Source organism: Eretmochelys imbricata, chromosome 1 (assembly GCF_965152235.1).
Source record: "Eretmochelys imbricata isolate rEreImb1 chromosome 1, rEreImb1.hap1, whole genome shotgun sequence".
Taxonomy (NCBI): Eukaryota; Metazoa; Chordata; order Testudines; family Cheloniidae; genus Eretmochelys; species Eretmochelys imbricata.
In genome coordinates, this window is record NC_135572.1 from 206,174,301 (window position 1) to 206,200,995 (window position 26,695).

At 43.3% G+C, this 26,695-nt stretch overlaps 1 protein-coding gene across 1 annotated transcript in view; it reads left to right on the forward strand.

Moving 5' to 3' along the window:
* Positions 1-1,275: 1,275 nt before the first annotated feature.
* CFAP91 (cilia and flagella associated protein 91) overlaps positions 1,276-26,695 on the forward strand; it is a 53,574-nt gene continuing 28,154 nt past the window's right edge. Inside the window, exons 1-10 of the mRNA XM_077818392.1 lie at positions 1,276-1,393; positions 2,298-2,374; positions 5,912-6,069; positions 12,952-13,035; positions 15,118-15,174; positions 16,205-16,386; positions 17,092-17,269; positions 17,740-17,897; positions 18,162-18,344; positions 18,472-18,614. Coding sequence (XP_077674518.1) covers positions 1,276-1,393; positions 2,298-2,374; positions 5,912-6,069; positions 12,952-13,035; positions 15,118-15,174; positions 16,205-16,386; positions 17,092-17,269; positions 17,740-17,897; positions 18,162-18,344; positions 18,472-18,614 — 1,338 coding nt within the window. The remainder of the gene's footprint in view (positions 1,394-2,297; positions 2,375-5,911; positions 6,070-12,951; positions 13,036-15,117; positions 15,175-16,204; positions 16,387-17,091; positions 17,270-17,739; positions 17,898-18,161; positions 18,345-18,471; positions 18,615-26,695) is intronic.

Below are 26,695 nucleotides of genomic sequence, written 5' to 3' on the forward strand. Positions count from 1 at the left end.
AACACTAACCCAGGAACCTATCCTTGCAACAAAGCCCGATGCCAACTCTGTCCACATATTTATTTAAGTGACCCCATCATAGGACCTTAGCCACGCCATCAGCAGCTTGTTCACCTGCACATCTACCAATGTGATACATGCCATCATGTGCCAGCAGTGCCCCTCTCCCATGTACATTGGCCAAACCAGACAGTCTCTACGCAAAAGAATAAATGGACACAAATCTGACATCAGGAACATAACATTCAAAAACTGGTAGGAGAACACTTCAACTGCTCTGGCCGCTCAGTAACAGATTTAAAGGTGGCAATTTTGCAACAGAAAAGCTTCAAAAACAGACTCCAAGGAGAAACTACTGAGCTTGAATTAATATGCAAACTAGACACCATTAACTTGGGTTTGAATAGAGACTGGGAGTGGCTGGGTCATTACATATAGTGAATCTATTTCCTTAAGTATCCTCACACCTTCTTGTCAGCTGTCTAAATGGGCCATCTTGTTTATCACTACAGAAGTTTTTTTTGCCTGCTCATAATAGCTCATCTTAATTAATTAGTCTCCTATTCCACCTTTTCATGTTTTCTGTATGTATATCTCTTCTTACTATACGTTCCATTCTATGCATCTGATGAAGGGAGCTGTAGCTCACGAAAGCTTATGCTCAAATAAATTTGTTCGTCTCTAAGGTGCCACAAGTACTCCTGTTCTTTTTGCAGATACAAACTAACAGGGGCCGCTTCTCTGAAACCTAAGATTACATTATAAACTCTTTGGAGTAGGTAGGGGTTATGTCTATTTCAACTGAATGTAAAACACTTTGCACACTTTGACCATAATAATAAAGTCAATCTTTAATCATATTAAAGTCAAGAAAGTAAATTAAATAAAGGGCCAGGCGATGCACTTGGCTACCCGCCACTTAGGGAGCTGGGTCTCCGCCCTGCCCCCAGTGCTGCAGCAGGCCTACAGCACCGCACTTGAGGCTGCCCTGTCCCGCTTTGGCTGCTCCTGCTCTCTTCCTGCTGGGGCGGGGAGCCGCAATTTAATTCATGTTGCGGGGGGGGGGGGGGCGCAGACGGCGGAGCCCGGCTGGAGTAGCCGGGGGAGGGGCGCGGTGGGGGCTGGGCGGGAGGGATGTGGTGGGGGCCTCCTGGGAAGCGCCCGCTGCCTCCCCCCGCTCCACGTGCCCAGCGCGAGCCCCGCCCCTCAGGGTGGACGCCCCGCCCGGCCCCGTTGCCATGGGAACGCACCCAGCGCCCGGGCGCGGCGGCCGCCATGAGCAGCTACACGGTGATCGGGACGGTGCCGGGGCCGGCGGGCGGCGGGGGCCCGAGCCCCGGGGGCCGGTACCGCTCGGACCTGGCCCCCAGCAGAGCCTTCGACTTCCTCTACGGTACCGGCGAGCGGCCCCGGCAGGGGCGGAGCCGGCTTGGCCCGGAGACCGAGCCGGGGGGCGGTGCCAACCCCGCAGGCCCCGCCCGGGCGGCAGCAGAGGGGGCGGGTTGGCGACGAGGCTCCGCCTCCCGTCACCCCGCGTGCGGCCTCGTGCAGCCCGGCGGGGCCGGGCGGGGTCGCTGGGGGGAGGGGCGGGCCCGACTCCCCTCAGGCTGGGCGTGGCCGGGGCCCGCGTCCGGCGGGAGTCGCTGGAGCTGTGCGACAGGGGCCGCCCCCGCCTCCCCCCCACGTCCAGCGCCGCGAGAGGTGGGCTGCAGCCTGGCCGGGGCCGGCGTGGTGGGCTGCAGCCGGCGGCCGCAGGGGGGAGCCGCGGAGGCAGCCTGGGGCGTGCTGAGGCGCCGTCAGTCGGGGCTGGGGGACGAGGCTGGAAAAGCGGATCTGGAAGAGGACAGGGAGGCTCCTCCGAGCGCGCGGGGGGGACGTGAAATGGACAGGCTGAAAGCAGCATTAGCGGGAAAGGCGTGGGCAGAGCAGGGAGCCACCTGCGGATGTGCAAGGCCATGCCTGGCCCTTCATTCCACAGGGAAGCAGCAAATGCTCGCTGCTGCTGCTTCCGTTCACGGCCGTAGCTACCGTTTAATGGTTTTAAAGGTTGCCAGAAGAGTACTTTAACAATTATGAGCCTTTAATTTCTCCCCACCAGAGCGTGGTCCACTCTGTACAGCAGCAGCATCGAGGCTGACTGGGGGGGGGGGGGGTCAGAGGTGCAAAAGTGTGCTTGCTCTTTTTTATTTCTATGTCTCGTTTAGTCTCTGAAGTGGAAAAACGGACTTCTTGTCAAGGGGAGCCAGGCTATTATTCTGTTCGTTTTCTTTGAATCCATGGGATTCCTTATATTTCAGATCCCTTGTATGTGTTATCAAGTGAGAAGGACCACGCAAAGGCAAATGTCCAGGCTCATCTCCTGTGTGACAAGATGGTAGGTTGTTTCAGCCTGAGACATCTTCAGGAGAGGTTTTTCCCACATTCTTCCCTATATTAAAGGAATATGAATATATATGTAAAAAACTTGATTGTACTTGAGCAATCTTAACTTTACGCAACTTCCTTAGAACAGCACAAGCTCTGTAAAGAAAGGAAATCGTTTATACCTAACACAAAAATAGTTTAATACCTGATGGTCACCACTGTCTTGGGTTGACTTTATACCAATAGTCTAGAAATAAACAGTTCTATGTTCTATTCCTAAACTCCTAAGTCATGTATCAGTGCTTGAGAATGGGACACCCCTGGATACCTCTGACAACTGGTCTATGGCTCATTAAGGAAAGTCTTAGACATAATAGAAGAATTGGGTTATTGCACTGTTTTTTTAACAGAGCACTTGAAATGTAAGTAGTGTTTCACACAGTGCCCCTTACTTATTTTGATAGCTGCAGGTGAGCCATTTAGGCAGAATGAAAAAGGGATGTGATACAACTCTAGTGAATCAAAGTTTGACAAACAAGGAGCTTTGTTTTTTGTCCTCCTGGGTTTATTCAGACTTTGCTCTTGAATGAGTAGGTTGGGAAGCATTCTAAACGCTGAGGCCCAGCCCTTCTAAAGCAAGCTGATACCTTCCATGCAGTGGAGCCAATAAAAATGTATTATTCAAAACCTGTTTCCTGTCTCCTCCCTCCCTAAACGCTGTTTCTCTGAAGTTTTTCGATGTTCTCTATGGCTATGTCTACAGTAGTAGCTAGTGGTGAGATTCTAGGGTTGCCAATTTTGGTTGGATGGATTCCTGGAGGTTTCATCACATGACATAATTTTTAATTAAATATTAATCATTAATTCCTGGAGACTCCAGGACGATCCTGGAGGCAACTCTATGGGATTCCCACCTTGCCTACATGTACTCAAAATACCTCTGAGGGTGGGATTCTCAGCTTGCCTAGATGTACTTACAGTAGCTCAATGAGAGCTAGTGCGAGTATAAGTAGTTTAGCCTCAGTAGCACAGGTACCGGCGGCAGCAGGGCTAAGCCATGCCAAGTATGTACCTATGGAGTTCAGCTGGGTTTGTACTCAACACAGCTAAGCCACGCTGCTGCTGCTGCCCATGCTACCGTGACTACATTAATATTTATATTCACGCTAGCTCTAATTGATCTAGTGCAGGGGTCTCAAACTCAAATGACCATGAGGGCCACATCACTGACCCCCTCCACCACTGCCCCAGCCCCACCCCCACTCCACCCCTTCCATGAGGCCCCAAACCCTGCCCCACCTCTTCCCACCCCTTCCCTGCCCCCATTCCAACCCCTTCCCCGAAATCCCCACCCCAACTCCGCCCCCTCCCTGCCCCCAGGGGGTGCAGAAGGGGTGCAGGGTGTGGCAGGGGGCTCAGGGCAGGGGTTTGGGGTGCAGGAGGTGTGCGGGGTGCAGGAGGGGTGTGGCAGGGGTCTCAGGGCAGAAGGTCCGGGTGCAGGAGGGGTGTGGCAGGGGCCTGTAGGAGCCTGCCCTGCTCCCAATGTGCGCCGCCCTGGGCCGGAGTCACTCTAGGTAAACGCTGGGGGGCTGCAGGGAGCTGGCAGGCTGCAGAAAATAACCCCGTGGGCCGCGTGTTTGAGACCCCTGATCTTGTTTGCGTATGTCCCTATTACTGTAGTATCTGAGAGTCTCATAATCTTTATTTATCCTCACAAAACCCCAATGAGGCAGGGAAGTACTAGTATCCCTATATTACAGATGGGCGGCTAAGGCACACAGAGATTAATGTGACCTGCCCAAGGTCACGGATGTGTTTTCATTCAGGCTTTGTCTACACTAGCACTTTTGTCGGTCAGGGATGTGAAAAAACACACCCTGACCAACATAAGTTTCACTGACAAAAGTGCCAGCATAGCTACTGCTGCTCGTTGGGGGTGGTTTAATTAAGATGATGGGAGAGCGCTCTCCTGCTGGCATAGAGTGGCTACATGGGAGACCTTACAGCGGCGCAGCTGCAGTGGTACAGTTGTGCTGGTGTAATGTATGTAGTGTAGACATTGCCTCAATCCCTGTAGGTCAAGGGTGTAAATGGCATGATGAGAATCCACCAGTTACACAAAGTTGTTTGACCTTGTTGGACTCTGCTGTCACTGTGGTTTCTGGTGTGGCTTCCATGCAGATAGCAAAGAGCATAGACATACCCACAAATCTTTCTGTCACTTCTAGCTCTGAGTGCATTTTTTGTTTAAAGTATCTGATGATGCACCCTTCTGATACTGGTTAGTCTCAGAAACACTAGATTTCTGAAAGGGAGCCCTTGTATATTGGCTGCTACATGTCCAGCCTACCTATCGTATACTCCCTCTTGTCTGAAAACCCCAGGATCCAAATTTAGGCCCAAAGTGCATCACTTATTTGAAAATCTCCCCTTCATGTCAAAATTCCTGTTTAGCCAGATAAATTCCATGTTCCACCATCCTATTTATTTTTTCCTTTTGGTTTGTTTAAAATGTGCTTATCCACAGTTCTGACCATCTGAATAAGCAGCTGCCTAGTATATAATACAAAACAAGCTGGTTTTGAATTCTGAGGCTATAATGTCATCTGATGGGGTGAGGGTGGTTCTTATAACTTTATGACAGCATTTCCCAAACTTTGAAAGTTGAGTCTTCCTTCAGGAAAATGAAACAAATGGTGCCACCGTTCAACCTTGCCATCTATTGTTAAAGGCTTAGTCATAATGAGCCATCATTTAGAGTAGATTGTATAGATCTTCATAGTATGACGTTTCCTTTCCTTTCTTACATACTTTGATGAACAGGGAAATAGCACAATGCTGACATTTGGGGCACGTCTGTACTGCGGTTGAGGAGTGTGATTCTCAGCATGGGTATACAGACTTGTGCTGTCTCTGCTGGCGCTAGCATGCTGAAAGTAGCAGTGTGGATGCTGCAGCACAGGCAGCAGCTCGGGCTAGTCTCCTGAGCTCAGACTCCAGTGGTCAGGTGGGCTTGGACTCTGGCAGCTAGACTGAGCTGCTGCCAGGCCCACAGGGTCTGTTTACCTGCACTGGAAATCACACTTCCCAGCTACAATGTAGGCAGGCATACCCTTACATTAATTGGGCTTCTGAGTTAGCACCCACTGAAATAAATGGAACAATTCATATCTTAAAGCTGATTTCAAGCTTTCTGCTGACTTAGACAAATGTAGCTGCATCAGTTATACTTGGGCCACATTTTCAAGGATTTCTTTGCAGCTACATAGGTTGATACTTAGCATCTCCATGCCCCTGCTGTTTAGTCCTGTATGTTCCTCATTTTGAGAAGCACTGTTATTAATTAATGTCATTAGAGCATGCTGTCACCTCTACCACCCAGGTTTATAGCGCTGTAATTCACAGTAACTTGTTTAATCTCTATATATTTCTCATGCCTTGTTTACATATAGACTCAAAAACACTAGTTGAAGCGATGATCTCTTAAGTATTGCATGGAATTGCTAAATAACAACTGCCATTTCTCTTGTCTACACATTAAAATTAGAAAAAGATGCCGATTTTTAAAACCATGTTTAGCAGTCTGATCCATTATCCCTGGTACGATCTGCATTCGGAGAAAAGAAATCCCGTGCCCCCATTTATTGACCGAAGATGGAGAGGCAGGGCCCAGCAGCGCCTAGAGGTTCTTCAGCAGCTTGCTAGGTAAGTGTCCTACCATTGGACTATATTAAGAAAAAAAAACAATACAGGATAGATGACTGCAGTTTGCTCCTATTTAGATCTTACTTGAAACTGATTCAGAGGTTGCAGCTGTTGTGGAATATGGCCATACATCTGCTTTTTTGGGATTGGGTGTTCTACATTCATCCAACTCTATCTGCACTGGTTGCCAATAAATCAAGAGATTTATTTAAAGCTCTCGTTTTCAACGTTGTAAAAACTTCAGTGATCCAGGCTGGAGCTACTTAAGTGATAGCCTTTCTCCTTTGTCCCTCCCAGACTGAAGCGGACTGGATTGTCCTTGCTATGCATCCCAAGGTTTCATTTGGACTGGACTAGACTAGGGCCTTCTTAGTGCAGGAGACTTTCCCAATATGTCCATTAGGATCCCAATTCAGCAAAGTACTTCAGTATGTGTTTAGGTACTGTAGTGAATCAAGGGCTGGAGTCCCTCTGTAGCTGTATTCAAGATTCTGTGTGAAGCCTTCCTATTTAGGTCAGGATCTGACCACTTCCCTTCCCTTTTTCAGAAGCCCCATTTTGTTTGGTCTCGTTTCCTTAGCCCGCCTTGTTTGTTTTGACTAGAGTTGCTGATTACCTGGTCCACTTGGACTAGAGTTGTTTAAATATGATTTTGTTATTTTTTCCCTTGTGCGCATCTGGGACACTGTGCAACAGGTGCTATATCAGTTAACAAAATAACACAACATAATTTTGAATAACATATTGCATATAAAGTTACTTCCCAAACCACTTCAAAGAATTAAGGTACAGAGGAAGAGGGAGCTGAGGATAGAGAGGTTGTTCTAGTCAGACAATATGAACTGCGGAAGAAAGATTCTGCACCAGCTCACATGGAGGGATAAAAAAGAGAATAGTGCTAGGCATGCAGAAAGAATGGGGAAAGGAACAAAAGTTTTGAAAAGTACAATAGGCTGTGTCATGTCCGTGGAGGGGTTTAAAATCAAAGAGCGCAATTTTGAATTGGATCCTGAAATGAATCGAGAGCCAATGGAGTGATGTGAGGAGATACTTGAGCTTGTCAGAAAATGGGCAGCAGTATCGGAAGAGCTGGGAGTCAGAGAGGCTATTTGGAAGGGCTAGTCAGTAGTCAGATAAGGAGGGATGTTGGCCCGGATGAACATGTCACAGGTTTTTTTTTTTAAGCATACACGAACTAATTCTTTACGTTATACTTTCAAAGTTTTAAATGTCACTGCTGTGCTCTTTTCCTCTCAGCTTATTTTGATCAGAAGTTGAAGTTTGCCAGATTCAGATTGGAAATAAGATGTACATTTTTAACAGTGAGGGTAATTAACCATTGGAACAAGTTACCAAGGCTCATGGTGGATTCTCCATCACTAGCTGGCAACTTTTAAATCAAGATTAGATGTTTTTCTAAAATATATGTGCCAGCTTAAACAGGAATTAATTTGGGGGAACTCCTATACCCTGTGTTATATAGGAGATCAGACTAGATCATCACTGTCAAGGTTCCTTCCCCACTCTGAACTCTAGGGTACAGATGTGGGGACCTGCATGAAAACCTCCTAAGCTTACTTTTACCAGCCTAGGTTAAAACTTCCCCAAGGTACAAACAATTTTACCTTTTGCCCTTGGACTTTCGCTGCCACCACCAAACGTCTAACCGGGTTTATTATTGGGAAAGAGTCGTTTGGAAACGTCTTTCCCCCCAAAATCCTCACCAAAACCTTGCACCCCCCCTTCCTGGGGAAAGTTTGATAAAAATCCTCAGCAATTTGCATAGGTGACCACAGACCCAAACCCTTGGATCTTAAGAACAATGAAAAAAGCATTCAGTTTCTTACAAGAAGAATTTTAATAGAAGAAAAAGTAAAAAGAATCACCTCTGTAAAATCAGGGTGGTAAATACCTTACAGGATAATTAGATTCAAAACATAGAGAATCCCTCTAGGCAAAAACTTAAGTTACAAAAAGACACAAAGACAGGAATATCCATTCCATTCAGCACAGCTTATTTTCTCAGCCATTTAAAGAAGTCATAATCTAACGCATATCTAGCTAGATTACTTACTAAGTTCTAAGACTCCATTCCTGTTCTGTCCCTGGCAAAAGCATCTCACAGACAGACCCAGACCCTTTGTTTCTCTCCCCCCCCGCGCTTTGAAAGTATCTTGTCTCCTCATTGGTCATTTTGGTCAGGTGCCAGCGAGGTTATCCTAGCTTCTTAACCCTTTACAGGTGAAAGGGCTTTTCCTCTGGCCAGGAGGGATTTTAAAGATGTTTACCCTTCCCTTTATATTTATGACAATCACAGTGGTGCCTTCCGATCTTATCATCTTTGTACCAGCATGAAAGTAGCAGGTGACAGCAGCACTGGCTGTTCTCACATTTACTTCTTGCATTAACTGTGTCAACAAGCTGCCTCTAGACTCTGACCTGGTTTTGTGATGTATCTCCTTATGGTTGAAAGTGATTGAGCTTTAAAGTATAATTAACAATAGTGAAACAGGTTTCAGAGTAGCAGCCGTGTTAGTCTGTATCCGCAAAAAGAAAAGGAGGACTTGTGGCACCTTAGAGACTAACAAATGTATTTGAACATAAGCTTTCGTGAGCTACAGCTCACTTCATCGGATGCATTCAGTGGAAAATACAGTGGGGAGATTTATATACACAGAGAACATGAAACAATTGGTGTTACCATACACACTGTAACGAGAGTGATCAGGGAAGGTGAGCTATTACCAGCAGGAGAGCGGGGCAGGTGGTGGGGGGAAACCTTTTGTAGTAATAATCAAGGTGGGCCATTTCCAGCAGTTGACAAGCACGTCTGAGGAACAGCCGGGGGCCGGGAGAGGAGGGAATAAACATGGGGAAATAGTTTTACTTTATGTAATGACCCATCCACTCCCAGTCTTTGTTCAAGTTAATTGTATCCAGTCTGCAAATTAATTCCAATTCAGCAGTCTCTCGTTGGAGTCTGTTTTTGAAGTTTTTTGTTGAAGAGTTGCCACTTTTAGGTCTGTAATCGAGTGACCAAAGAGATTGAAGTGTTCTCCGACTGGTTTTTGAATGTTATAATTCTTGACGTCTGATTTGTGTCCATTTATTCTTTTACGTAGAGACTGTCCAGTTTGACCAATGTACATGGCAGAGGGGCATTGCTGGCACATGATGGCATATATCACATTGGTAGATGTGCAGGTGAACGAGCCTCTGACAGTGTGGCTGATGTGATTAGGCCCTATGATGGTGTCCCCTGAATAGATATGTGGACACAGTTGGCAATGGGCTTTGTTGCAAGGATAGGTTCCTGGGTTAGTGATTCTGTTGTGTGGTGTGTGGTTGCTGGAGAGTATTTGCTTCAGGTTGGGGGGCTGTCTGTAAGCAAGGACTGGCCTGTCTCCCAAGATCTGTGAGAGTGATGGGTCGTCCTTCAGGATAGGTTGTAGATCCTTGATGATGCGTTGGAGGGGTTTTAGTTGGGGGCTGAAGGTGATGGCTAGTGGCATTCTGTTATTTTCTTTGTTGGGCCTGTCCTGAGGTAAGTAACTTCTGGGTACTCTTCTGGTTCTATCAATCTGTTTCTTCACTTCAGCAGGTGGGTACTGTAGTTGTAAGAATGCTTGATAGAGATCTTGTAGGTGTTTGTCTCTGTCTGAGGGATTGGAGCAAATGCAGTTGTATTGTAGAGCTTGGCTGTAGACAATGTATCGTGTGGTGTGGTCTGGATGAAAGCTGGAGGCTGTAGGTAGGCATAGCGGTCAGCAGGTTTCCAGTATAGGGTGGTGTTTATGTGACCATCACTTATTAACACCGTAGTGTCCAGGAAGTGGATCTCTTGTGTGGACTGGTCCAGGCTGAGGTTGATGGTGGGATGGAAATTGTTGAAGTCATGGTGGAATTCCTCAAGGGCTTCTTTTCCATGGGTCCAGATGATGAAGATGTCATCAATGTAGTGCAAGTAGAGTAGGGGCATTAGGGGATGAGAGCTGAGGAAGTGTTGTTCAAAGTCAGCCATAAAAATGTTGGCATACTGTGGGGCCATGCGGGTACCCATAGCAGTGCCGCTGATTTGAAGGTATACATTGTCCCCAAATGTGAAATAGTTATGGGTGAGGACAAAGTCACAAAGTTCAGCCACCAGGTTTGCCGTGACATTATCGGTGATACTGTTCCTGATGGCTTGTAGTCCATCTTTGTGTGGAATGTTGGTGTAGAGGGCTTCTACATCCATAGCGGCTAGGATGGTGTTTTCAGGAAGATCACCGATGGATTGTAGTTTCCTCAGGAAGTCAGTGGTGTCTCGAAGATAGCTGGGAGTGCTGGTAGCGTAGGGCCTGAGGAGGGAGTCTACATAGCCAGACAATCCTGCTGTCAGGGTCCTAATGCCTGAGATGATGGGGCATTCAGGATTTCCAAGTTTATGGATCTTGGGTAGCAGACAGAATACCCCTGCTTGAGGTTCTAGGGGTGTGTCTGTACGGATTTGTTCTTGTGCTTTTTCAGGGAGTTTCTTGAGCAAATGCTGTAGTTTCTTTTGGTAACCCTCAGTGGGATCAGAGGGTAATGGCTTGTAGAAAGTGGTGTTGGAGAGCTGCCTAGCAGCGTCTTGTTCATATTCCGACCTATTCATGATGACGACAGCACCTCCTTTGTCAGCCTTTTTGATTATGATGTCAGAGTTGTTTCTGAGGCTGTGGATAGCATTATGTTCTGCACGGCTGAGGTTATGGGGCAAGTGATGCTACTTTTCCTAATTTCAGCCCGTGCACGTTGGCAGAAGCACTCTATGTAGAAGTCCAGTCTGTTGTTTCGACCTTCAGGAGGAGTCCACCCAGAATCCTTCTTTTTGTAGTGTTGGTAGGAAGGTCTCTGTGGGTTAGTATGTTGTTCAGAGGTGTGTTGGAAATAGTCCTTGAGTTGGAGATGTCGAAAATAGGATTCTAGGTCACACAGAACTGTATCATGTTTGTGGGGGTGGGGGGGCAGAAGGAGAGGCCCCGAGATAGGACAGATTCTTCTGCTGGGCTAAGAGTATAGTTGGATAGATTAACAATATTGCTGGGTGCGTTAAGGGAACCACTGTTGTGGCCCCTTGTGGCATGTAGTAGTTTAGATAGTTTAGTGTCCTTTTTCTTTTGTAGAGAAGCAAAGTTTGTGTTGTAAATGGCTTGTCTAGTTTTTGTAAAGTCCATCCATGAGAAAGTTTTTGTGGAAGGTTGTTTTTTTATGAGACTATCCAGTTTTGAGAGCTCATTCTTAATCTTTCCCTGGTTGCTATAGAGGATGTTGATCAGGTGGTTCCGCAGTTTCTTTGAGAGTGTGTGGCACAAGCTGTCAGCATAGTCCGTGTGGTATGTAGATTGTAATAATGAGATGAGTAGCTTATGATAACACAGTTAGATCATGAAAATAAGTGCCCATCTGTGCTGAGTGAAATAAGAATTCATCTGGATGGAGAAGCACTCTGACATGTGGAGACAATGCCAGTAGCAAAAGCCATCAGTTCAATTAACTGATTTGAACTGTTAGCAAAATTTTACAATTAAAGGTTTGTCAGAGCCAAGAAAGCATTTCAGGTTCAGATACTAGCATCTTGACTCAAATATTATTTTGTTGCAATACACTGGGGCAGGTGCTGGGAAAGGATGATTTAAAATGACCTCTGCAATGTATTGTACACCAGAGAAGGATGATGAAGCCTCATTCTGTACAGTGTTTGTGGTAGGGATTGGCTAAACTGTGGGTCTCTAAGTTCCACAATGCAACTCTTGAGCCTGTGATGTGAGGTTCTTGGACTCAACAGATCACAGCAGGCAGAGCTCTGTTCAATCCAAATAGTCAAACCACATTTCCTATTGGTATCTATGTCTCTTTAAGCCACACCTCTGGATTTAAAATTAAGGCAACAACAAACTGCTCCATTTTATATAAATTAGTTTCAGGCTTCTGGTAAGTTGCCAAAGATGGTCTTAAATAGGGCGAAGTGTGACTTTTTGAACTTGTGGAATGACTTAGCTGGTGCTGTAGCATGAGGTTTTTCAGGGAACTCTATTTCCTGTCTAACCCTTTTCATTCATTGCCTCCTGAGCTCTCTAAATAATGTACAACCTCCAAGAAGACATGGACAGGAAATTATAGACAATCTATTGCCCTACTTCAAACTCAGTGTTGGGTCTCCAGGATGGGAAATTAGATGGGGGGGAGTATTGGCTGTTTTTACAAAGGCTGTATTCCAGCCAGTACACTCCTTAAACTATCCACAAGGTCAGCCTTATTCTTCTTTACTGTTGGAGAATGCAGAATGAAAGTTTTAGAGCCAGCCTGTTATTTCCAGGTTTGATCAAAATCTGTTTAGCCAGTTTTTAGTTAGACAGAGTGACTCTTCCTCTTCATTTGCTGCATCCCCTCTCTTGTATTTTGTGCCGTACAAATATATTCAGATTATTTTGCACACCCACACATACAAATAAAAGTAACAGAATTTTACAAATTCAGATTTTCCAGATGGTTAATCTTCTTTGAGCAATAGTCTCCAGGCCCAAATTTTATTTTAACAGAAGTAATAAATGACTGATTTTTGTATATGCACAGTGTGAAATTTCCATTAAGTTTAGAGCTGCAGTGTTATATGAGAAACTATAGAATAATGTAAATGCACAATCTCGATCTTACTTATGCAGGTAAGGGTGTTTGCTGCTACTTCATTATAGAGTTTGAGGTGTGTATGTTTTGATGATGCAACTGTGGAAGTCCAGAGTGAAATAATAAATATTGAAGTATAGTTTAAAAAGTATCTTTTAAAAAAAAACTCAGAACTTCTCTGAACACACTTTCTGAAAATATTTTGATCTGTTTTTATCTTTTTTGGCTTTTTAGATCTCAACCTTCTCTTCAGATTCCTCAAATTGTGTATGAAGATCCTGAAATTAATGGAAGGAACCGCTACAAGTATTTTGAACGGTAAGAAATGAATTAACGACTACCGTATAAGGAATAGGCCAAATTCCAATCTCAGTCACTCTGCCTCTGACACTGGTGCAACTTCAGTGACATCAATGGAGTTGCTCTGGAACACTGGTGCCATTGAGATTAGAATCTAGTCCACTGTGTGACTGAGCACTGAAAAAATGTGAAATACTTAACTTGTATAGGCAAGTGCAACAGCCAGTCTGTGCTTAGCAGTTGCTCACGCATAGCCTTTGGCATTAGACCCTGTCATACCAAGGGAGAGATGCAGCTGGCCCAGCTATTGTGGTTTTTCAGTCTCTTGGAAATATAAAAGGGGGATTTTTAACTTCAGTTTTGCTACCACTGAAACAAGCAGAGAGAACCACAATTTAACTTTTCATCAGAAGAATGACTCCTCTTTCAGAACCACACCTCCCCTAGAATTACACTGCAGCCCTGGCGTTGGTCTCAAGATTTAGTATAGGACTTGAAACAACTGCTAAATGCCATGATGCAAGAGTTTCCAGTTTGGCACACATTCATTGTTGATGTGTGCAGGCTCAACTGCCTTTACTTCAGGGGACTTGTCTTATACTATTAATGAATTTAGCCCCTTTTAAATCCAGTTTTCCAACATTTCTCATATTTTGCTAGGCTGGTAAAAATGAATCAAAGATGTTTAGGGTTATTTTAGCAAAAGGAAGATACAAGGTGGCTTGTTCACTGCCAAATTTTAACTTAAACTTTTAAAAGCCTCTTAAAGAGGCTTTTAGGAAAGCTTGGTAATGAAACTAGGTTAATATTAGTCTCATCTGACATGGAAATTCCTATTGTATGTTTCTAAGCAGGAATTATTAATTAATAATAGTAATACTTAGGACTTCAAGCACATTTCACTTTAAAACTGTCTTACTGCACTGAAGGAAACAATCATATTAGATAAACTTAAAATATAGTTGACCTTTCAAGCTGATTTATGTCATAGAATTCCACTTCCGGATTCCCACAGGGTTTAAAGAAACCCAAACATATGTACAATGCTGAGAATACACTCAATAGTAACCTTATTCTGGTAACTCTCTTGTTGTTCAACCCCAGCTTGAATTACAACATGATTTTAGCAGCCGCTATCTTGAGAGCTTCTAGCACTCAAAATTTTTCTACCACCTTAAAGCCGCTTGGAATTCTGTCTGACAAAGAATTAAAGTATTAGTTGTTAATGCTAAAAATTTCTGAGACATTGGCTGCTAAACTAGGCCAGTAAACTCTTCAAGTACTAATCTGGGGTAGTGGGACAACATGGCCTAATAGGTGTTCTCAAGTTCTAATTTCTGAGTTAATATCTTTTTGTAGGGGGGGCGGAAAGAGCTAAAAAGGTAAGAGCGAGCTAGAAAGGTGAGACTTGTATGAACAACACCGAACATCACATTAAACCAGTGCATAACTTTATAAATAGTGAATGTGAATTGGACTATGTCATCACACACACCTCAGGTTATGTGAAGGTTTTCAGGGCAAGTGTTTTTTTGGTGCGGAGAAAAATATATAGTAATGGACAAGGGGAGAACTTTGTAGTGGGACAGTATAGTAGTAGACCCACATCTGAGCCAACCAGTCTTCGTATTGTCTCTCTCAATCCTAACATATATATATATATATATATATATATATGAACTAAGCAATTAACAATGTTGGTCCTGATTCTCCTCTTCTCACCCCAGTGTAAATCAGTGGTGACTCCCTTTAAATTAATGGTGTTGGGCCAGTGTACGAAGTTGTGTAAATGAAAAGCAAACTGGGCTCTTTGAATGAGGAAGAATTTTTCCACTTGGATAGAACAACAATTCTCACATGTTGAGTTAAGAAGTAATGACAGAGTTTCTATAAGAGATTAAAGAACTCCTAACTAATATGTGTCCTTAAACGTGCAGAAACAGATTCTCAGCTGTTGTAAATCAGCACTGAAGTCAGTGGAGCTACACTGTTTTACAACATCTGAGGATCTGGTCCACAGTTTTGCTAAGCTGTAATATTCAGTTATTGTGCATCTTACTCTCATGGCTGTTGTCTTAAACATGTTTTCTCTCTTTGCAGACCTTTCATCCCCTTTCATAAGCCATTTCCACTAAACATTGCTTATGCAGTGGCAAAGTAAGTGGTGAGGTTTAAAAAAACAGCTACAACAGGTCAATCTTTAGCCACAAATGGCTACATGAGACTAGTATTTTTAATAATGAAGCAATAGAGACCAATTTAAAAGTTCAGAAAGAATCTGTCCACCAGCATGAAATCCCAGAAAGAGCAAGTTAGGGCCAGATGCCTACAGCTTAGTTCAGACAGAGCTTGGGATATGTAAGGAGCACCACATGATGCAAGAAACAGAGAGCCAAATGTCTAAGTATTAGAGGAGAGGAAATGTCTGATATAGCCACACTTTGAGATGTTTGTTGCTGATTTTATCAAATGGTTTTGCGCTACTGTTTATTTGCATACAACATCCTTATAGTAGGATATCCCTGGTATTCCGGGGTGGGGGGACGACACACCAAATTCAGACGTGACATAAATGAGTACAGTTCCCAGTGAAGTCACTGGAATTGTGCTTACTTATGGAGGAATTGAATTATTTCCTGTTTGTATTGAAATGGCACAGGCATAAGTTAAAATACAGCAGTCCTGCTTTATCTTGTATTCTTCTGTTAATTGTTTTTCAAGCTACACCCCTTTCCAATAGATTTATTTTGCACACCCACTGAATGCCAGATCAGTGCAAGTTGTTACACCAGACATGAAACTTACATCATTGTTTATCTCACTGTTGAATTTGGCCCAAATACTTCCATCAAGTTGCAGCTACTTACATCAGGCTACATTTGGCCCTTAATCCTTAAATACAATGCTGTAATATCCATATGTGTTAGATACTTGCACGTAACAATTTAAGCTTCTTGATGCAGAAGGTTCATGGTTTACGTTCACATAGGGAGGGATTTTCAGGAGTGCTCAGCAAAGGCCTAACTGCTCTCACTGAAGTCAACTCCATTGATTTCAGTGGGAGCAGAGTTAAGCTAAAGCTGAGCACTTTTGAAAATCACATCTGTAATGAATATTATCTCAAGTTTTAAAAAATTAATGTGACAGCATATACAAAAACATGTTCTGGCTCATGTTTGTTTTTTAGAACAGAGCCATATGTTTACCCCTCCATGACCAGTGACAGATCACGCTCCCCCACATCACGAACTCTGGGTACACAGACGGATTATCGGGATGGCGAAGCTCAGACTGACCCGTATTCCCCAGAATATGTAGTACCTCTGGGTTCAATCCCTGAACTGCTGACACTTGCCATTCTCACTTGGGGTGAGTTGGAAGAACCATAAACATTTCTTTACAATAATAGTGCTCTCTTCCCTTGAGAATGGCAGAATTGCTGTTTCTCTCTATCAGATGTCAGTTCTCTCAGCTTTGACATTACCTTGCTGTGTTTCACTGGGATGTATCAGTTTATCTAGGTTTAAAATGGGTGTAATAAAAATATTTACCTACGTAACAGGCCAATTGTGAGGCATTTTGTAAGGTGTTTTGAGATCTTTTTGTTAAATGGCAAAAGATATTGTAAGTGCAAATTATTATTATTATGATTTTCATTTTTCTTTCCACTACTACGAATGCCACCTGCCTCCAACAGTGGTGAATGCTGGATGCTTCAGAGTAAGGTGTCAATCCTCAAAATGCATCTAAATATGAATGCTGTTCCTTGGAAGGGAAATTTCTTTCTTACCTTTCCCTGCCCCCAAACAGATCTCTTTATGCCCAGGAGCAGGAGGAATGACAACCCCCTTTTTACTGTTACCATAATCATGGTAACTGCAGACTATTCACATTTTTAAAACTCACTGAGCTTGTTGCCTCAGATTTGTTAACTTCCATCTGTCAAGTATTCTCTCTCTATTTACTCTAGGATTTTCAACTGTGCTTATCGCTCTAATAGCTTTATATGTTACTCATGGATATTGCCCTGCCCCACAATCTTTCTAAAGAACTACTGCTTCTTGTCCCTGTAAGGGCGGGGTCTTCCAGCGGGACAAGCTGAGGTGGAGATGATTGAACGTGCCCGGGAGAAACGTGCCTGGGAGGCAACTCTACCACCACTTAGTGATCTCTCACAAACTGAGAAGAGGAGGAAGATGATGGATGACATGGAGAGAAAAGAGTGGGCCTTTAGAGAACAGGAAATAGAAAAGTAGGTGCAAATTGGACACAGTGTTTCTCTTTCAGTTGTAAGGAACCTAAGTGGAGTTTGAAATCAAGTAGGTCAGGGGATTGGCAGTAGAATGCATGGACTTTTATCTCTAGGTTGCCTATTCATTAATGACTGAAGGTCATCATTTTTTGTAATTTGAATCCATTACCTCCGAAAAACCACCACCACAAATGGCACTCTTGTTGGGGTATTCAGAATAGATGAAATTATGAACGGGCATGGAGGAACCACACTGAAATTGAAATACACTGACTTTTGGGGAGTTTTTTGGTGAAAAAATGCACCAGGGATAAACTCACTTTTAAAAATGAAAAGACTAAAATGTGATATTTGCAGTCTGGCTGTATTTTACGGATAGGTCAATGGGTAGGTTGTGTTTAAATATAGCAGTGCAGTTTGGGAGCTCTGTGAGCACCTCCATTTATACCTTGCCTTTTTTTCTCTTGAAGATTGCAAGATGTTCGACTAGAAGTTTTAAAGAAGCTTTTGAGGAGACGAGAGGAGGGTCAGAATGAGGTGGATGTCAATCGTTTGGACACCCATTGGTTTAACCGTCAGCAAGACAAAGAAGAGAGAGTGAGAAAAATTAAACACGAACATATAAAAGGTAATTTGGAGGATAAAGAAATAGTAGAAGGGGGACTTAGTTTCCATACCAAGCTATCTCTCACCATTCCATTTTTACAAGGCTGCAACTGTGTATTCAAGATGTGGACATCCACAGACCACACTATAGAACTCCTTGGGCCATATTGGTCTGTCAGCCACACTTCATACTAGAGGAATGACAGCCTGACTGAATTTCTTAGGATATGACTCTTTCAGAACTGTACATGTCAGGAAATGTCTCATGGTTGCAATTCCTTTTCAGCAATGAGAAAGCTGATAGCTAAAGGGAAGAATGTGGAGGGGAAGTTGGAGAGACGAGATGTCATCAGGGACTATACTGATTATGGATCACAGCCCTATGGACCTCTGTCCAGAATTGGTTATTTTCCGGACAACCATTCTGAACGTTATGTAGTAAAAAACCACTTTCTTAACACCTACGAGGGTAAGACAGCTTGGAAAATCTTAAATTATATGTTATTGACTAAAAATATTAGCATAAGCCTGTACAACAATTCAAATATCTCTCTCTTCTTCCGCCCTGTCTCATACTCTCACTCCATCTTTTCTAGGATTGCTTGAACTGGAGGCATCTCTCCCAGACTCTGTCACTCAGCCCCGGACCAAAGCTCCGAAACCCAAGACGACCACCACTAAAGAAGGGTTTATTAAGCAGACTGCTAGGCTAGATATGGAGCTGGCACAGGTTCACCAGGTATGGTGCTGCAGCCAAGAGCAAGTAAATTCTTTCTAGATTTGAGATGCACCTTACATGGAAATGCTATTGGGAAGGCACAGCTGTCAACTATCTCCAAAATCACTTCCTAAATTCCCCTCTTAATGCTTTTATAAAGACAGAAATAAGGCCATCTTCAGAGAGAGAACATATCAAATATGAATAACTAGTGGGTTGTCATTTGGCATGATGAGTACTGTTCTGAACTCAGCTAGTCTCCCTTTTTCTATCTCTTCCACATTTTCCCTCTTCTGTGCATACCCTGTGGAAAGCCTCCTAGTTTGGCGGAAGGAGTAGCTTTCTCTCTTTCCCATCCCCAGTCATTCACGGACGTCCATTTTTCCTCCTCTTTGTTTCTTCTGCCCTATGAAAATGTGATGAGACTATGAAATCTGATGTAAATCAGCAGTTCTCCTCTTCCCTATGCTTGCCTTCCTTTCCCCATCTCTTTAAAAAAATTTAAAAATATGACAAACCTATTGGTTAAAATGTCAAATTATAATTATTTAAATCAACCAAAGCAGAATCAGAATTTTCAAAATTCTGCACATCTGAAGTAAAGTGGGTCAATTGTCCCAACTTATCCAAATTGGATTAGATCAGTGGAAGCAGATCACTGCTGTTACCTAGCAACTTAGTTAAGTATCGTCTGATTGTCTGAATACATAAAACGCACATGATTGTCACTACGTCTGTGCAAGCAAATCTGTTGTCCACACCTGTAAATGACCAATGTCTAAGCAAATACCCTATCTGCACATGCAGTCACAGTATTTACAATTGAAATTGTAAATTGTAGGTGAATTGTAAGGCATGCATCTTGTGTTGCAATTACAGACCTGTGTTTTTGAAAATCAGGCCTATTGGATAAGGCATTCCTAAAGTAAATATTACTTATTATACACACCATTTCGTCAGTTTTATTAGTTTTTTCTTCAAATCCAGTTGAGAAGAAATATGTAGTCATGCATAGTGTGTGTGTATATAATTTTTTTTCTTGTTTTAATGTAGAACAATAATATATTTAATACAGGCAGTAACTTTCTGTTAATAGAGCTGAAATCTTGCATTGAAATAACTACCATACTACCTCAAATTCAGTCATCTGATCTTATGAAAGACAGTGTTGGATTTGGTCACTACTTGGAGGGAAAATTTTCAAGGAAAGAACTTCAGATGTGTAGGAAGTGCTAAGGAGCTGTCTTTATGGAGTCAGTACTGAACCAATGCCCCCTGTGGTGGTACACTGTATGTCAGGGGTGGGCAAACTTTTTGGCCTGAGGGCCACATGTGGGTATGGAAACTGTATGGCAGGCCATGAATGCTCACGAAATTGACACTTCAGAGATATTCAAATAAACTTTATTTAATAAAGATACATTTTAGAAGAAATAAACGTAAAACCTTACATACTATTATAAATATACCATCATAACAATGTATTACAATAATTAAACCAAACTTACCCCCTTTTCACGCCCTTTCTCTCTAGCCTGGATTTGTTGGGCATCAGCTTCCAGTCATTAGAACTCACTGAGATTCACCAGCCCCCTACTCTCAGAAATCTCCTCCCACGTAGGTTCCGACAGCCCACAACTTTGAAAACTGCTTTCGAGTGCTCCCTGGCCAACTGCTCTTTGTTTTATCCTCAACAATGGAAAATTAACACTACTAAAACATCAGCGTCACCTAAGCCAAGAAGTAGCAGGCATGTGGGCTCGCACATTCCAGGCTCTGATGGCGCGTAAAGCACATTCGGGTTTTGCAGCCGGAGTAACATGCGTGCCCTCACGCCCGTCATGCAAGCCCCCAGCCTCGGACAGAGCAGGGCAAGCCCCCAACCGTGCTTCCCAACCGGAGCGCTGGAGCGGAGCGATGGAGCTTGAGGGCCAGATTAAAAGGTCTGACAGGCCGGATGTGGCCTGTGGGCCATAGTTTGCCCATCCCTGCTCTATGCTATTGGAGGTGTCATGTGTCTTCTGCATAAAACCAAGGTCCTGATCACCTGTGGTCATGATCAGATGGCAAGATATTCCTGGCATTCTTCCAAGAGTTAGAGATGTCAGCTCATGGTTTTCTGGCTAAATTCCCATTTCAGCAATTGCATTGTCTGTCTGTTTAAGGACTTCTCATGGTTTTGACAGACTATAGTAAAGATTCCCAAACTGTAGTCATGGATTACAAGTGGTCCCCAGAGTTGGCTGGTCAGTAATGATGGCTCTTTTCCTTGGTGTCAGCTGAGAGAAATAGATGGAGCAGGGGAGACTTAATTCAGAGTGAAAATAGAGGTAGTGGGCCAGATTTGGGGGGGAGGGATAGCTCAGTGGTTTGAGCATTGGCCTGCTAAACCCTGGGTTGTGAGTTCAATCCTTGAGGGGGCCATTTAGGGATCTGGGGCAAAAATTGGGGATTGGTCCTGCTTTGAGCAGGGGGTTGGACTAGATGACCTCCTGAGGTCCCTTCCAACCCTGATATTCTATGATTCTTACCTGCTATAAATCAGCATAGCTCAAATAACTTCAGTGAAGCTGCACTGATTTACACCAGCCATGGATCTGGTCTACTGCGATGGATTTTTCAAAAGGGGGAAAACATTTATTTATTGAATTAAAAACACCTAAAATACACATTCTTTTTTCCACAAAAATCTGCATATCTGTTACAATGGGTCTTACTCCTACCTGTGGTTACTTGGAGGCAGAGCCAGACCTGTCAATCAAGGCAGGATGGGGATGGCCACACCCCTGAAGACCCCGCTAGTCAGCTTGAACTGGCTCCATCAACTGCAGGGAGGCTTAACCAGTTCTTCTGCTCAAAGGAACAAGAAAATAAAACAATCAGAAAAGGATTCTTTTTATCATAATAGTCAGCTTATTGGATTCTAAGCATTGTTGGGCTGTTATTTAGCTTTGGGGGGCTCTACAGCAAGATTGCCAGAAACCCCTTTCTGATACTGAAGTAGCTGGCTGCAGCAGCTTCTAGCGTAGCATATCTGGACAGGTTGTTCTGTCAGGAATGCCTCACAGGCAGCCAGAGAGAGAAGTTGGCAGAAAAGGGTGCAAAAATGCCAGGGTTAACATAACCCTATTTGCTGTGGGTTGACCAAGCCCTACCTTTCTTACTCTCTTCCACACCGACAGCCCTGGAGAGATGACAGAGAGAGTAACCCAGACATGAAGAAAGCAGGCAGTAAAAGGCCTCTTGGCTTACCACTTATTTCTGACTGTTTCCCCTGCTTTCTTTAACAAGGTGTGAGTCAGCCCTTTTGGAGCTATTTCTGCCTTTCTATAGGATTCAGTGAATCACCATGGCTGTGCCATGTGAAAGCTTCCCCTGCCCTTTCCTCAGGAAGGGGTTTAGAGAGCAGCTATAAAGTTTAAGGAAACCACTTAGGGATCATCTTAAGAGTGATCTTTTCAAATGTTACCCTTACTTCTCTAGCACAGCAGCAGTACAGTTCTCCCTTCAGATCCCCTCTTTAGTGGTAGTCTCCTTCTGTCCTACAAATAAGGGGGAGAGGGAACCTTGTAAGATCAGAATATGCTCAGTGGTTGGGTCCTGAGAAGCTAATTAATCTTGTTCCCCCCCCCCCCATAAATCTGAGAAACAGTGAGGGAAAGGTTAAAGGCATCAGGAAAGAAGCTTTAGATTCTGAGCACAGGATTCAAAGTCCTCTGCAAAGGACATTTCGAAGGCTTGGTTTTCCCAGTAAAAGATGAGCAAGCCATTCAAGGACTCTCTGTTCCTCCATCTCCTCGTTTTCTAGTTTGTCACAATACAAATTTTCCCATGGTAAAGGCTCTAAAGGGACAAAAAAGGGATGGGGAAATTCAGAGGAAACTCAGTTGTCTTTCTGAGAGCATAGGCAGCTTTTTTTCAGACTTGGGGCTAGAGCCCACACAGGAGGAAACTCAGAATCAGTTTTTTGAGAAGTAACTTGAAACCATTCTCGGGAGTATTAGGTGGACTTTGTATTCCTCCAGATAAGCTCCTGTAAAAAAGGAAATGTAGGAAGAAATGGGAGAGAAGCCTGGCCTACATCTTAGAATTAAATGGCACTCCAAAACCAGGGTTATTGGCTTCTCCCTCTTCCTCCAATTGAAACCTCAGCATATAAAGACTAGAATGCCATCTGTTTCAAACTAGGATAATTGATTTCCCAGGGAACAAGAAGGCTTAGGGCTTTAGTCAGTCCTCTTTCCAGTGCCCAAACATGCCAAAGACTGAGGAGTGCTCAACTGGAAATTCTTGAACAGATTCCTGCTGTCACCACAGTTCAGGATAGATACCCTAAATTCCAACATAGCAACAATTTCTAAAGAAAAGCAGCTATCACTAAGTGATCTTAAGAACACCTATCTACACATATTACATGAGCCTCCCACAGAAAATCTCTCAACTTCACATGCAACACATAATGTTACCACTATGCTGCTTTGTGTTTGTCCTACCTGCCTCTAAGGATGTTTTCCAAAGTGTTTTCCTTGGGCAAAAAAGGGTTTGTGTATACCCATGCTAAGAGGACCTGCTCATTGGAGCACCCTTTCTGAAAAAGGCCCATAAAGGAGCCTTCACACAGTCCAGATTGTATTCCAGAGTAACATGAATTTGTCAACACTACCAACAGCTAAATGATGTCATGCAGTCTGTCACTTCTGGACATAATAATAGATGTCAAATGATCACATCTGTCAGGTCTCTGATGTCTTGGATAAGAACGAAGGACTCTGGCACCAACATACCATTGTGAGAGATTCCAGTTGTCTTCTCCAGAAGTTTCTTAATCTCTCAGGACCCATCATCCCTGTCCTCCTTTGTGCTGTTGCCCGGGGGAACTCAGAAGGCCACAGTTCGTTGGAATCAGAGTAGTGCAAAAAATTTATGCCAGCTTCAAGAACAGGGAAGATCATTCATGGAACAACTTAATCCAAGGTTAATGATAAAAGATTAGAGTGATTAGATAGATCCTAAGAGCTAAAACTCCAGTCCTGATCAGCCAAGATGTACCACTGATGTCATATAGTATCCGTAGCGACAATCATGCACTTTCTCTAAAGGCCAAGAGCATAGCTGTCCTTTTCTGTTCACAATGTTCTCCGGGACAATAAAAAAGGGGCACAAGTGAGCCAGGTGGTCCCATATTTTACAGGGAGGTCCTGGTTCTCATATTCAATCAGGTGGCAAGCACAACTCAGTTATGTCTCCTCTATAAGAAGGATCTACTCTCAAGGAAAATATTTTGCACCCAAGTTCAGAAAAATTGTCTAACTACTTAATATGTGAGAAGTACTAATTAAAATGAGATATTCAGATGTTTACACTTTTTAACCTTGAGAAAGTATCCCACAAACAGGGTGTCTTAAAGGGCCTGGTGTATATGTTCTTCAGTGCAGTCCACTTCCCTAACTAAATTCCCTTAATTTTTGCCTTCATTCTCCTCCTTTAGGGACAGGTGGAAGCCCACTGAAGATCACCTGACCCTCCATTTCCTTAAGTCAACGGGGGTATGCAGGGCTATGCAGAGGTCTTCCCGGGGGGTACATCAACTTATCTAGATATTTGCCTAGTTTTACAACAGGCTACATAAAAAGCACTAGCAAAGTCAGTACAAATTAAATTTCATACAGACAATTACTAGTTTATATGGCTCTGTATAGTATACACTGAAATGTGCTTACAATATTTATATTCCCATTGATTTATTTTGTAAGTGAATGGTAAATATGAGAAAGTAAGCAATTTTTCAGTAATAGTGTGCTGTGACAGTTCTTTGTATTTTTATGTCTGATTTTATAAGCAAGTAATTTTTAAGTGAGGTGAAACTTGCGGGTACACAAGTCAAATCAGACTCCTGAAAGGGGTACAGTAGTCTGGAAAGGTTGAGAGCCACTGCCTTAAGCATCTTCCCAGCCTTGCATAGTCTCCCTTGATACGTTCCAGTGAGAATCTAGCTAGCTGTCTGATTTGTTTCCCATACTAAGGACAATCAGTGGATTTTTTCCTGCTCCCTTTAGGATCCTTTTCAGCCTCAGGTCTACATCCCCTATCTTAGCTCCTGACAGACAGCATACTCTTCTGTTCTCCGGATCAGCTCTGGTGACAAGGCGAGTAACCAATTACATAGATTAGGCACCGACTCCGTGAGTGCTCCAAAACAAAACCAGAATACTACAAACTACCACTCAAACTCCCCAGTTTACAGCTCTGTTTGTTGGCTCCTGTGCCACTGGCTGACTGTTTGGCTGCCTTTATAGGACCCCAATCAGGGAAGCCCCGCCCCCTAATCAGGGTTCTGCTTCTCTCAAAGCACACTGCCCGCTACCAGCCTCTGCAAACTGAAGGGAAAAAAGAAAAAACACAAAACAGAAAAATCACACAACACACAAAAACTCACACACTGCCCTGAAGGAACAGCTTGCCTCATCCCTTCTCCTCCAACAGAACTCCCACTCAAATTCCCCTGTTTACAGCTCTTTTTGCTGGTTCCTTGTGCTGTTTTCTGTTTTCTTCACACAACATCTTTGTACGTTGGATATGAGCCTTCAGGCCAGGTTTCTGTGGCTCTGAATAAATAAGTGAACATTTGAGGGGAAAATAACTTCTATCTTTGAAAGTTTCTGAAATGTACCAGTTTAGTCATCTAATAACTGAAACTATAACAGCAGTATTTTAAAAATATTATATGGATTATAACCAACAGAGCTAGATATTTTCTGAACTGTATACTGCATTCAATATTGATTTTTAGAGCTCTCCAGGCATCAAGAGTATACAGTTGTGAATGGGAGGGGAAGTGTTCCAAAACTTTATGTAGGAGGAGATGTGTACATGAGACTCTAAGATTTGATTTAGACTGAAGAAATTTGCAAAGCTGTGACAGGATTCCCAGGGTACAACCTGGAACTGTGAGACCGCTGTCCCCCCTTAACTCTCCAACTGCGGCTGTCTCTCATAATGCTTTGCCAGTGTCAAGCAGCAAACCCCTCCAGGTGCTGTTATCACTCAGCCACCAACATGCAGAGGCACACCCAGCTAAATTGCATGAATGATCTCCAAGTCACTCATGAGTTATACACAGGGAAACACCAGCAAATATCCCAAGCCCTCAGCCTTGCACCACAGAAATATAGCTTTTTACACTGCTCAAGACCTTCTCTTGAACAGTGCAAGCTCAGTAATTAGTTTGCCACTTTGTCAAAGGAGAGTGGACATGCACCAGCCTTTGTAATCTTGAGCAGATTCCCCAAGCACTTTAGACAATCTCACTGGTAAAGATAAAACATTAAAATAAGTTTGTTAACTTCAGAAAGATAGATTTTAAGTGGTTATAAGTGGAAGGCATAAAGATCAGAGATAGTTACCTTAAGAAAATAAAAAATAAATATACATTCTAAATCCTAAACTTTTAGACGAAGCAAGAGTTGAATCAAACAGCTTTTCTCATTGGATGTTGCAGGTAGGTTACAGGTCTTAATACACAGGCTGAATTTTCTTCTTAGCCTGGGACCAATCTCAGTTCAAAGTCTTTGTTTTCCCAGCATTCTTTTTGCCTTCAACGTAGATAGGGGAGGAGAGAGGTGGTCTCATGATGCCCCTGTCCCTTATCTTATACTTTCAGTTAATGTCCCAGGGAGGATACTGGCCTAGACATGTCCTGGTGGGCCTTGTTGAGTCCCCATTGTTTGGACAACTGCGTCATAGAGTTGAGCAGTCCTCATTGTTTGGTGCTTGCACAACTGATTCATAGAGTTGAGCAATTCTCTTTGTATGGTGCTTGCACAACTATCTCTTATTGAATTGTAGATCTCTTGTTTACAATTCTCCTGCTGGTCAATGGTCATTTAACACCTGCGTGGGTCACCTTCTTTATTGTCACTGGAGAAATAGCACTGGGCAACTCCAAAACTCATCAACATATATCAATAACAACCCTATAGCAAAATCTCATAACTTCATGAACACTAACAACATATATATATATATATATTGACAGAACAACAAGTTTCAGCAGATCATGATCTTTCATATCTTAGAATATCAGGGTTGGAAGGGACCTCAGG